At 44.7% G+C, this 13675-nt stretch overlaps 1 protein-coding gene across 1 annotated transcript in view; it reads left to right on the top strand.

Annotated features, from left to right (window-relative positions):
* The window catches only part of LOC126092260 (luciferin sulfotransferase-like), a 47518-nt gene that overhangs the window by 13733 nt on the left and 20110 nt on the right, over positions 1-13675 (top strand). Inside the window, exons 3-4 of the mRNA XM_049907770.1 lie at positions 4606-4705; positions 10944-11079. Coding sequence (XP_049763727.1) covers positions 4606-4705; positions 10944-11079 — 236 coding nt within the window. The remainder of the gene's footprint in view (positions 1-4605; positions 4706-10943; positions 11080-13675) is intronic.

Raw genomic sequence — 13675 nt, 5'->3', positions numbered from 1 at the left:
CAGTTGCAGATATTCTTGCAACAGCATTGTTTTGATATAGAATAACTAGAATCATTTCGGTTAACCAGATTTACAAGAAGAAGACAGCATAGAAGTCATTTAAAAAGAAGAATAACTATTTTTCATTAAGAATTTAAAATTATAAAAATATTTCACTGATGATGTCACTTATTTGTATTTGGTGTGTAAGGTCGTTTGTGGCATTATATTACCCCTGTGATGAACGTGAAGCAAATACTAGTAATGTTTTAATGTGCCTATACTAATTCATTAAAAAATTACAGCCCGCAAAAGCGTATTCACTGTGATATGTGATATAATCAAAATGATGCAATACGACCTTTGCAGATAGCCACACATCAGGTGTGATCGACCAGTTTAGCTGCGCGGACTACTACCATGCCTCACCGACCTTGCACATGCAAGCCAGCAGTTATGCATTGAAGTCACCAGATAATTGAAATTATGCATGGTCCAGTCACATCAATGTGACCATCGTCAACGTTCGACGTCATGGAGCAATAACAACTCGCAGACAGCAGACGGCAGCACTAGCAGTGGGGGTATATAAAGCGTGCCGGGGGCACACGGAACCGGAGCGATGTATCTGACGTCTAAAACGGCATGACCGTTGACTTTCGGGCCAAGGATGGAAGCGTTTCTGGAAAGATTAAATTTGTAAACTGTTCGATTAAAGTATATCGTGAATGACAAAATGGCGCTATCCAAACCTGGCGCCGTGGCAACTGTGGTGAGCCACGAGTCGTAGATGACTGGGGCGACTGGCGGCTGCGGTGATGTATACGGGCGAATAGACGTGCTGCGATAGAGCAACTAGCCATCCAGACGGACAAAGTGGCTACCAAACCTGTCTCCTCAAAGACTGTTCAGCGAACGTTGTTGCGTATGGCCCTCCACAGCAGCTGCCTCATTCATGCTGAATGCTGTTTATCAACGACAAATGCTGCAATTCGCACGCTAATACCGCAACTGGACATCCACTGAGTGGCAACAGGTGGCCTTTTCAGATGAATCACGTTTTATGTTTCCTCTGAGAGATGGTCGTTACCTTGCGTGGGTCTGCAACAATCGTCGTACAGGTTCAGTACGCAGGAGTTAGCGTTACGGTCTGCGGAATGCTTTCGTGGCATTTCCTGGGTGATTTCGTCGTTCTGGGAGACAAAATGAAACAACAAGTGTATACAACTATTCTTGGGGACCATGTCCATCCCTACATGCAGTTTCTTTTCCTCGACACGATGGCGTCTACCAGCAGGACAATGCAACGTGTCACACAGCTCGCAGTGCGCGAGTGTGGTTCGAAGAGCACCCGAATGAGTTTACCGCAGTTTCCTGGTCACCAAACTCCCCCGACATACACCCAATCGAGAATCTGTGGGATCAGCTCGATCGGGCTTTACGTACCATGGATCCTCAATCAAGAAACGTAGCGCAGCTGGCCACGGCGCTGAATTGTCCTGGCACTCCATTCCTGTCGGTAACTTCCAGAGCCTCACTGCATGTCCGCACTGCAAAATATAGTGACTGTTTCGGGTTTCACAGAATCAGCTGGTAAGATGTCTAGCCGCCTCAGATGCACGTTAACTGATGGCAAGCGATGGCTTGTACGTTTGTTTCATTTGCAGAAAGGGAATTGTATTTTGCTGGTACATTCTTATCAAATATATGTCGTTTATTCAACAGCCTCAAAAGCCTTGCAATTTGTAACATGACCATCGATCTAAGATGTCTACACCGTGTAGACGTATATTAAGGTTTATTTGTGTTACGACATAGTAAGTGAGGTCTGAATGAGGTTTCTGAGAAGGTATGACAGTATTTAGCCATTGGACATAGAAACTTCTGTGTTTGTGCTTCAGTCAGAAACATTATGATGTTTAGGCTTGCGATGTTAGTGACTCAAGCAGCATTTCAGCCATAAGTCAATTAGTGAAATATCTTCAGCTCGACTTCCGAAGAAGCCCAGCTAATCTGCCAACGGTTTCAAATATTTAAAAAGATTTGTGGGGTTTCAGCTTAAGATAGACGAACACGTACAAAAATGTCAAAGTGCATGATGATAATTGCTCTGTTCTTAACCAGGCGAAAACGAGTAACGTCGAAAACAGTAAATCGAAAACTAGCACCAGAGAGTAGATTGGTTGGTTGGTTTGGGGAAGAAGACCAGACAGCGTGGTCATCGGTCTCATCGGATTAGGGAAGGATTGGGAAGGAAATCGGCCGTGCCCTTTCAGAGGAACCATCCCGGCATTTGCCTGGAGTGATTTAGGGAAATCACGGAAAACCTAAATCAGGATGGCCGGACGCGGGATTGAACCGTCGTCCTCCCGAATGCGAGTCCAGTGTCTAACCACTGCGCCACCCCGCTCGGTACCTGAGAGTAGAATGTGGAATGTGTGGAATGTGTGGAATGTGTGTCATGTACACGAAGACCAATAAAACCTTTCGTATACCCAGCAATTTATAGGGTAATAGAATATAGTACCTGTTCTATTTATCAAGGATTGATTCTGTTAGCGTACTCTTACTTCGACGGGAAAGACGTTATTAACAGCTTACAGTTTTGTTTGCTTGGATCAAATGGCTCTGAGCACTATGCGACTTAACTTCTGATGTCATCAGTCGCCTAGAACTTAGAACTAATTAAACCTAACTAACCTTAAGACATCACACACATCCATGCCCGAGGCAGGATTCGAACCTGCGACCGTAGCGGTCACTCGGTTCCAGACTGTAGCGCCTAGAACCGCACGGCCACTCCGGCCGGCTTTGTTTGCTTGTGTGTGTGTGTGTGTGTGTGTGTGTGTGTGTGTGTGTGTGTGTGTGTGTATAATTGGGGTGCGAGATGGGGAAGTGCTATATTAACGGGTATTTGGCGTTCTGGGCATTATGACAAAGCCGGCCGGATTAGGCGAGCGGTTCTAGGCACTACAGTCTGGAACTGCACGACAGCTACGGTCGCAGGTTCGAATCCTGCCTCGGGCATGGATGTGTGTGATGTCCTTAGGTTAGTTAGGTTCAAGTAGTTCTAAGTCCTAGAGGACTGATGACCTGAGAAGTTAAGTCCCATAGTGCTCAGAGCCATTTGACCAATTATGACAACAACCATGTCAGAGTGCCTTAATAAGGGCCCTAAAATACCTCGGTTGATCGTACTATTCTCATAGTCACAATCATCATCACCATCGTGACTGATGAACTTTTTCCGCAAACTAGCACTGTATGTTGTATCAGGAGTCGAAATCAGAGCCTAGCCCTGTGATACACGTTACTCACAAAATATACTACACAAAATGTATCATGGAATTAATTTCTCGGTAATTTGCTGGGAAAATCTACTTGCTAGGAAAATCCACTCTGTAGGAATAAACATGGATTCAGAGCAGAACGATAGTGTGAGAGCCAGCAGAAGATACAGAAACAGAGGTAGACGCCGTGTTCCTTGACTTCCGGCAGGTGTTCGATACAGTTTAGCGGCACTGGCACGTAATGAACAAAATACGAGCTACGGAATACGAGACCAACTGTGTGACTGGACTGAAGAGTTCCTAGCAAAGAGAACACAGCTTGTCACTCTGAACGGGGAGATATTTTCAGACCTAGAAGTAACTTTGGGCGCATCCCTTAGACTGTTACACGACAATTTTCTCAATATATATAAATGACCTAGCAGATCACGTCGGAAGTTCAATGAGACTATTTATGAATGATGTTGTTGCATACAGAGAAGTAGCAAAGCCAGAAAATTATACCGAAATGCAGGTAGATCTGCAGATGCGTGTGCACGCGGTGGCAATCGACCCCCAACGTAAATAAATGTATTGCGTATACATAGACATTATATGATTACACGATTTCAGAAAAATCACTGGAAGCAGTTACTTCTATAAAATATCTAGGAGTTCGTGTACGGAGCGATATGAAATGGAACGACCACATAAAATTAATAGCAGGTAAGGCACCTTCCACATTGAGAGTACTTGGAAAAATCTCAGGAAATGTAGACCATCAGCAACGGAGGTAGCTTATGAAACAATTCTTCGACCAATGCTTGAATACTGCTCGGCAATCTGGGATCTGTACCAGATAGGACTGATAGGGGAAAAAGAGAAGATACAAAGAAGAGCACCACGTTTCGTTACACAACAGCGTCACGGATATGCTCAACCAATTCCAGTGATAGACGCAGTGCTGCAAAAGCGGCGCTATGCACCACTGTGAAGTTTATAGTTAAGGTTTCGCAGTGTACGTTGCAGGAAGAATCAAGTAATATTTAGCTTCCTCCTCCGTATGTCTCGCAAAAAGCCCATGAAAATAGACTCACAGAGTTTCGAGCCCACACGGAGGCGCTTACCAGCGATCGTTCTTCCCGCGAAACATTCGCTACTGGAACAGGAGAAGAGGGCACGGACACTGGTACGCAAAGTACCCTCAGCCAAAAACCGTGAGGTTGCTGGCGGAGTATAGCTATAGACACACGTAGATGAAATGCTCAGTTTCAAATATTACATTTCCAAGTGACTCGCTTTAAAACTGGTATTTCCCACACTTTCCAGTACATTGAAGGCTCCGATTATTTTCCAGGAACGACATGGACGCAGGAGATGTCGTGGCTGCTCGGCCACAACTGCGACTTCGAGATGGCGAAGAAGGTGCCTCTCGACTTCAGAATGCCGCACATAGAGTGAGTATTAAAAAAAAGGTTGTTCACAGGATAGCCGGCCGGGGTGGCCGAGCGGTTCTAGCCGCTACAGTCTGGAATCGCGCGACCGCTACGGTCGCAGGTTCGAATCCTGCCTCGGACATGGATGTGTGTGATGTCCTTAGGTTAGTTAGGTTTAAGTAGTTCTAAGTTCTAAGGGACTGATGACCTCAGAAGTTAAGTCCATAGTGCTCAGAGCCATTTGAATCATTTCTTTCACAGAATATTCGTTAAGTTCACCAATTATAGATGCTGTCAAACACATTTTCTGGCAAGAACTAAACCCCGTGCCGTAGAAAGTAATTGCTGTTATGCAGGTGGCTTGCTTGCACGCAGAAGAACTACATTTCGTACCAGGGCCGAATACGGTTAGGCAAAATCTACATTATGTAATCAGAAGTATTCGGACACCTGGCTGAAAATGAGTTACAAGTTCGTGGCTCCTTGCCATATCGTACGAACACCTACCGGAATCAGTATTAGGGTGTTGGTGGATGAGGGACGCTGTATTGCACCGTACGGTATGTTGGACATTTGAGTCAGTCAGAGACCGTGTACGGATGGCCGGAGCAGCTAAGGCAACCGCTCAAGAGTAGCGGTAAATTGGGAATCGAGTCTCGATACGGCAGACAGTTTCAACTTTCGCCACTGTATTGCCACAATGCCCCGTGCGGCTATAAGTCACAAAATCTAACAACCACAGCGGGAGGAAGCAGAACAACAGTAAGTGTCTGCCACATGACACTGTTCAAACTGTAAACTAACTGCTCCGCCACCTGGTTGGATAGCAGGGCTCCTTGCTAAATGTACAACTTACAGATATGCTTCATCACACAACCAAAAAAGTGACTTCCATGATAGTCTTTGAACCATGGGAGTGATTCCTAACTCGAGCGTCGATGTGTAATATGAAAGACGTTTCTAACAGATGGTTTTCAGGTTGTCCCAAACAGTTAATTTGAAAAATGTTACAAATGGTAAAGAATCTTAAAAAGAAAGGGAAGAAATGGTCAAAAATAAATCTTCAAGAATACACTCCTGGAAATGGAAAAAAGAACACATTGACACCGGTGTGTCAGACCCACCATACTTGCTCCGGACACTGCGAGAGGGCTGTACAAGCAATGATCACACGCACGGCACAGCGGACACACCAGGAACCGCGGTGTTGGCCGTCGAATGGCGCTAGCTGCGCAGCATTTGGGCACCGCCGCCGTCAGTGTCAGCCAGTTTGCCGTGGCATACGGAGCTCCATCGCAGTCTTTTAACACTGGTAGCATGCCGCGACAGCGTGGACGTGAACCGTATGTGCAGTTGACGGACTTTGAGGGAGGGCGTATAGTGGGCCGGGTGGACGTACCGCCGAATTGCTCAACATGTGGGGCGTGAGGTCTCCACAGTACATCGATGTTGTCGCCAGTGGTCGGCGGAAGGTGCACGTGCCCGTCGACCTGGGACCGGACCGCAGCGACGCACGGACGCACGCCAAGACCGTAGGATCCTACGCAGTGCCGTAGGGGACCGCACCGCCACTTCCCAGCAAATTAGGGACACTGTTGCTCCTGGGGTATCGGCGAGGACCATTCGCAACCGTCTCCATGAAGCTGGGCTACGGTCCCGCACACCGTTAGGCCGTCTTCCGCTCACGCCCCAACATCGTGCAGCCCGCCTCCAGTGGTGTCGCGACAGGCGTCAATGGAGGGACGAATGGAGACGTGTCGTCTTCAGCGATGAGAGTCGCTTCTGCCTTGGTGCCAATGATGGTCGTATGCGTGTTTGGCGCCGTGCAGGTGAGCGCCACAATCAGGACTGCGTACGACCGAGGCACACAGGGCCAACACCCGGCATCATGGTGTGGGGAGCGATCTCCTACACTGGCCGTACACCACTGGTGATCGTCGAGGGGACACTGAATAGTGCACGGTACATCCAAACCGTCATCGAACCCATCGTTCTACCATTCCTAGACCGGCAAGGGAACTTGCTGTTCCAACAGGACAATGCACGTCCGCATGTATCCCGTGCCACCCAACGTGCTCTAGAAGGTGTAAGTCAACTACTCTGGCCAGCAAGATCTCCGGATCTGTCCCCCATTGAGCATGTTTGGGACTGGATGAAGCGTCGTCTCACGCGGTCTGCACGTCCAGCACGAACGCTGGTCCAACTGAGGCGCCAGGTGGAAATGGCATGGCAAGCCGTTCCACAGGACTACATCCAGCATCTCTACGATCGTCTCCATGGGAGAATAGCAGCCTGCATTGCTGCAAAAGGTGGATATACACTGTACTAGTGCCGACATTGTGCATGCTCTGTTGCCTGTGTCTATGTGCCTGTGGTTCTGTCAGTGTGATCATGTGATGTATCTGACGCCAGGAATGTGTCAATAAAGTTTCCCCTTCCTGGGACAATGAATTCACGGTGTTCTTATTTCAATTTCCAGGAGTGTATATTGATACATCACATTTCAAATAGTCTCAGTGGCTAAGAGACTAAGTGTGTGATTAAAAATTTAGCAGTTGGCTCTTAGCTACATATTTTGTAACTAATTTTATGGGGTAGGCTTTCATTTTTACAGTTAACTAGTTCTGCTGATGCTTGAAAGTGTTCCGTAGCACTTAATATTACGAAGGTTAGCTGTTGCCGCCATATTATAGCATCAAATGAGTAATTAAATGAGCCTGCCAGGAGTTCCAAATATTGCTACGTTGTGGTTAGATAATAGTTAACTGCCAACGCAAGTTATTTCTGGGGATCAAAGATGAGATAATGTCATCGAAAAGTACTAGGGCCACCTGGACACCTGGAGATCGAACAACAAACAAACATCGCAAGGTAGCAATATTCGGAATTTCGCTGAAGCCGTTTTCCCGGCAGGCTCATTGAATTACATATATGGTGATATAATGTGGCGACATCGGGAATAATTATAAGCTCGCCCCAAGAGAATCCAACAGTTTTCAGCAGCAATAACCAAAATCAGCCGCAGTTTGAATGTAGACAGCACGCCGACCGAACGTAGGACACAAAACGAATCACTGCTCAAACTGGAAAACCACTGATGGACAGATGGTTCGAATCCTGCCTCTGCCATGGATGTATGTGATGTCCTTAGGTTAATTACGTTTAAGTAGTTCTAAGTTCCAGGGGACTGATGACCTCAGAAGTTCATTGCAAAGCTTTTTCTCAGAGCCATTTGAACCATTTGAACAGATGGAAGTGTAGAAATGTAACTGCCGTGAATCGAACTCTCGCCGCAATGGACCTGAATGGCTGAATGTACCAAAAGCGAACTACGTGAGATTTGTCTTCCGTCCGGTTTCTTGTTGGTCCAAGAGCTTCGCAGTCTGTGTTAGCTCAACGACTCTGGTTGGACTGTGCATTGTGGATACCAGAGTAAACAGGGTGGTCCACTGATAGTGACAGGGCCAAATATCTCACGAAATAAGCATCAAACGAAAAAACTACAAACAACGAAACTCATCTAGCTTAAAGGGGGAAACCAGATGGCGCTATGGTTGGCCCGCTAGATGGCGTTGCCATAGGTCAAACGGATATCAACTGCGTTTTTTAAAATAAGAACCCCCATTTTTTATTACATATTCGTATCATAAAGCGAAAAAAGTGGTCCAACTAAAACATTCATATTTCTTTACGTGCTACACGAATATGTAATAAAAATGGGGGTTCCTATTAAAAAAACGCAGTTGATATGCGTTTGACCTATGGCAGCGCCATCTAGCGGGCAAACTATAGCGCCATCTGGTTTCCCGCTTCAAGCTAGACAAGTTTCGTCCTTTGCAGATTTTTAGTTTGGCGCTTATTTCGTGAGATATTTGGCCCTGTCAAGATCAATGGACCACCCTGTGTAATGCGCTGGAGTAGCGTTAGATGAACCCGTTAGTTACATGAGGCGGAAAAGGAGACCCGTTTCAGTGTGTATGAAAAATGCCGAGTGGCACTGTGGTTCACACTCCATGTTAAAATGCAGATCCCCCTGTTATCGCCTGGATAATATATTTCTGAGGTTAGAGGATGACAATGGCATCCTTCTTCCCACAGGACCGTGTATAGTAAAGCGACGCAGCGTTGGACAAAACCTTTGGGTTGATCACATTTTTGTCCTTATTTGTGAGTGTGATTCAAGGGAAAATCTTAAAAGTGTGACAAAATATTAAGAGTTGTATCATCGATTTATCAGTTGGCAGGAGGTAATATTCATTTCCAACAAACTACCAGCAGTTGGCAGCCGCTTGTTGCATCACGGCGAAAGAAACAAATGGTGCCGATGCTGAGCACCTGCCGTGTGAGCTAAAAGAATGGAGAGGCGACTTCTCCACGGATATGTGTCTATTTTCCGTATGTAATGTAGTTTTCGCGAGCCGTGTTCTGAACCCCGGAAGTGTTTACGAATAACCGTGCACTTTTGGCACAAGAGCAATGTGTTGTGTCGCTGCCAGCACACCCTAAACTGTGAGTTCTAAGGAAGTGAAAAATGATGTGTCCATAGTAGAGAGGCTTATAAAGGCAATCAGAAATCTATTAAAAGACAACACATTAATACTTTTATTTATGTTAGGTACGCTTTATAAATGAGAGGTACATAACTTTGAAGTGCTGTAGATTTTTTTGTGGTGATAGATTGTATACAGCGAGAGAAGTACTTGATTACAACAAATAGTCTCTAATGGTGATGCACTTCAATAAGACACTGTATTTATTTCATTTACTTGTTTAACCTGATCTGATTAGGATCACCAGGTTTTCGCACGTACAGTACCTTTTTTTATCGTATTTACCTCAGAAATAACAATTTCAACATGACAAGTAATGTTAATATAATTTGAGTATCTACAGAGACAATGCGAGTAAATAATATTGACTGTGAACTAATAAAGTTGATGCTGGTAGTACTTCCACTACTGTTGCTGCAGCAAAAAAATGGCTTTGAGCACTATGGGACTTAACATCTGTGGTCATCAGTCCCCTAGAACTTAGAACTACTTAAACCTAACTAACCTAAGGACATCACACACATCCATGCCCGAGGCAGGCTTCGATCCTGCGACCGTAGCAGTCACGCGGTTCTGGACTGAGCGCCTAGAACCGCGAGACGTTGCTACTGCAACTAATAATAATAATAATAGTAATGAAACTTCCTAACAGATTAAAACTGTGTGCCGGACCGAGACTCGAACTCGGGACCATTCTAGAAATATCCCCCAGGCTGTGGCTAAGCCATGTCTCCGCAATATCCTTTCTTCCAGGAGTGCTAGTTCTTCAAGGTTCGCAGGAGAGCTTCTGTGAAGTTTGGAAGGTAGGAGACGAGGTACTGGCGGAAATAAAGCTGTGAGGAAGGGGCGTGTGTCGTGCTAGGGTAGCTCAGTCGGTAGAGCACTTGCCCGCGAAAGGCAAAGGTCCCGAGTTCGAGTCGCGGTCCGGCACACAGTTTTAATCTGCCAGGAAGTTTCATATCAGCGCACACTCCACTGTAGAGTGAAAATTTCATTGTAGAATAATAGTAATAGTAATAATAGCAAAAATGACAATAACAACAATAATGGTAGTTCCAGCTATAAAAAGAATTTATAGGTATTCAAAACAGATGTTTTCTGATGTAGAGAGTTCCGGGGATAGGAAATGTAAGAAGGCTGCGCCAGCTAAGAATAGTGGGAAATGAGGGAGATCTGGTTGGAGAGTATAATGTACAGGGGTAACTAATGTGTATAGTGACAATGGTAGTCATTGCTGTTGCTTCAGCCTTCTGAAGCGGGATATTTTATTCATTTCTCTATTATAGTGGTGGAGGTAATTTCAGTGTCGGGTTCCTGCCGTTAAGAAGGATTTCGAGAAAGTGGCTGAACAATGGCGTGAGACAGAAAGGATTTTTAGTAAAGGTTAGTAGAGTCGTGCTGTCATTGTATTGTCCTCAGTGCAGTCTTCTGTATTAATGTGTATACAGACGATTTGAAGCTGGGGTGAAGATCTGAATTGCGGCTGCGTAAAAAGACGCACCGGCCAATCGGAGCTCCAAGCAGTGAGGTCGTGTCAACTCCGCGTCCTCCAGTGGCGTGTATGTGGGCCCTCTCACCCCCTCCTCATATCAGACTGCAAGCAATGGAAGAGCGGGGTCGCCCCGATGACGCACTAGCGGGAGATTTAAAACTAGCGCAACAAGATATGTGGGCAGTTGCTAAGGCGTAAGTGTGGGGTGTGTGTGCAGGCACCAGGTGATCGTGCGGTCCGACGAGGGCGTGAACCCCCTGCAGCAGCTGCTCGACATGCCGGCGCCGCGCTACATCAAGTGCCACCTGCCCACGGAGCTGCTGCCGCAGCAGATCTGGAAGACCAAGGCCAAGGTACTGTCCTGCTGGCGTTAACACAAATTAAATTTTGAAATGACCAACAACACCGCGCACTCGGGTATAAATTTCATGTATTTTTTCACGAACACTTTTTAATTACTAATAATGTCGTCTACCTCACTTAACGTATATTTATTTATTACAACTTTTAGGAAATTCCCATATTTAGATCAAAACAAATTCGTAAAATAATCAGTTGCAATGAAACTAATGCTTATGGGGGGAAATGTGAATTCGACTTACGAAAATCATAATTTTTTTTCCTGCGGTGGTTGGAAGGGAGGGAGAGGGGGGAGGGAGTAAGGAGCGTCGCATGCTGGATATGCCCTTAAACTGACAAATTGAGTCCAAAAAAATATATCCTGTTGTTGCCTTTGTTTCTTGTAGATATCATACACTACTCGTCTTTCAGTATAACTTACACAGATATTTGTCACAATTTCGAACATCTTCTAAGCCTTTTTTATTCTCGAGCGCTTTTCGAGGTGGAGAAATCCTATGAAACTTCCCTGATTTTTCTTCCGTTTTGCTTCTAATATCACGCATAACGACAAAACTGCCTTTTGGTGCCTTTACCTTCCCCAAACTGATCACCATACAACATATCCTCTAATGTCTATTCCATTCTTCTCTAAGTTTTTCTTGCCAGCATCTTGGTTGCGAGAGCTGTTAAACTGATTGTGCAATTGTTCTCGCACTTACCTGAACTTGCTATCTTCGCGACTGTACGAATAATACTTTCCCGAAACTTTGTCTGGAAACTCATAGATTTTACAAACAAAAACGAACAATTGTTTTGTTGCTGATTTGTAGTAGTTCAAAAGGAATGTTGTCTGCCCCTTTCGCACCATTGTTGATGTGGTTTTCAGTCCAAAGACTGGTTTGGTGCAGCTCCCCATGCCATCTACCTTGTGCAAGCCCTTCATCTCCGAATAACTGCTACAACCTACATACTTCTGAAACTGCTTATTATATTCATCTCTTGGTTTCCCTCTACAATTTTTACCCTCACATTTCTCTCCAGTACTAAACTGGCAGTTCATTGATGTTACAGAATGTATACTATCAACCAATCCGTTCTTTTGGACACAAATTTCTTGTCTCCAAAATTCTATTCAATACCTCCTCATTAAGTGTCTACCTATCTAATCTTCAGCATTCTTCAGTATCGCCACATTTCAGAGTTTCTATTCTCTTCTTGTCTAAACTGGTTATCGTCTATGTTTCACTTCCATACATAGATACGCTCCAGACAAATATCTCCAGAAAAGACTTCCTAAAGCTTGTCTCTATATACGATGTTAACAAATTTCTCTTCTTCAAAAACACTTTTCTTGTCATTACCAATCCGCATGTTACATCCTCTCTACTTCTGCCATCATCAATTATTCTGCTGCCTAAATAGTAAAACCCATCAATTACCTTTAGTGTATCGTTTCCTAATCTAATGTTCTCAGCATCACCTGATTTAACTCAACTATATTCTACTATCCTTGTTTTGGTGTTCATCTTATACCCTCCTTTTAAGATATTGTCCATTCCATTTAACTGGTCTTCCAAGTCTCTTGCTGACAGAATCAGTGTCATCGGCAAACCTTAAAGTTTTTATTTCTTCTGCCAGAACTTTAATTCCTATTCCAAATTTTTGTTTGGTTTCCTTTATTGCTTGTTCATTGTACGGATTCAATAACATCAGGGATGGGCTACAACCTTGTCTCACTCTTTTCTCAACCACTGTTCATCCTTTGGGCCCCTCGACTCTTATTACAGCCGTCTGGTTTCCATTCAAATTGTAAATAGCCTTTCGCTCCCTGTATTTTACACCTACTACCTTCAGAAGTGGGACTTAACATCTGAGGTCATCAGTCCCCTGGAACTTAGAACTACTTAAACCTAACTAACCTAAGGACATCACACACATCCATGCCCGAGGCAGGATTCGAACCTGCAACCGTAGCGGTCGCGCGGTTCCAGAGTGAAGTGGCCACAAGTTCAAAGAAATTAGTCCAGTTAACATTGTCAAAAGCTTTCTTTAAGTCTAACTATGCTATGAACGAAGGTTTGCTTTTCCTTAACTTACCTTGTAAGGTAAATCGTAGGGTCAGTATTGCCTCGCTTGTTCCTACAGTTCTCTAGAGTCCAAACTGTTCTTCCCGAGCCCAGCTTCTACCAGCTTTTCCATTATTCTGTAAAGAATTCGTGTTAGTATTTTGCAACTATGACTCATTAAACTTATAGGTAATTTTCACACCCATCGGTAACTGTTTTCTTTCGAATTGGAATTGTTACTGTCTTCATGTAGTCTGAGGTTATTTCATCTGTCTCATACATCTGGCACACCGGATGGAATAGTTTTGTCATGGCTGGTTCTCCCAAGGCTATCAGTAGTTCTGACGGAATGTCGTATGCTCATGGGGCCTTGTTTCGACTTCTTCTAGCAGTATCATATCTCCAATCACAGCTTCATCTACGATCTCTTCCATTTCTGTAACATTTCTTTCAAGCTAATCTCCCTTGTAGAGACCCCCTATATACTTCTTCCATCTTTCCTTCTTTGCTTAGGACTGGTTTTCCATGAGAGCTCTTGTTA

This window comes from Schistocerca cancellata, chromosome 7 (assembly GCF_023864275.1).
Source record: "Schistocerca cancellata isolate TAMUIC-IGC-003103 chromosome 7, iqSchCanc2.1, whole genome shotgun sequence".
In the NCBI taxonomy this organism is placed as follows: domain Eukaryota; kingdom Metazoa; phylum Arthropoda; class Insecta; order Orthoptera; family Acrididae; genus Schistocerca; species Schistocerca cancellata.
The sequence above is the reverse complement of the archived record's forward strand: the minus strand, read 5'-3'. Positions and strand labels throughout refer to the sequence as shown.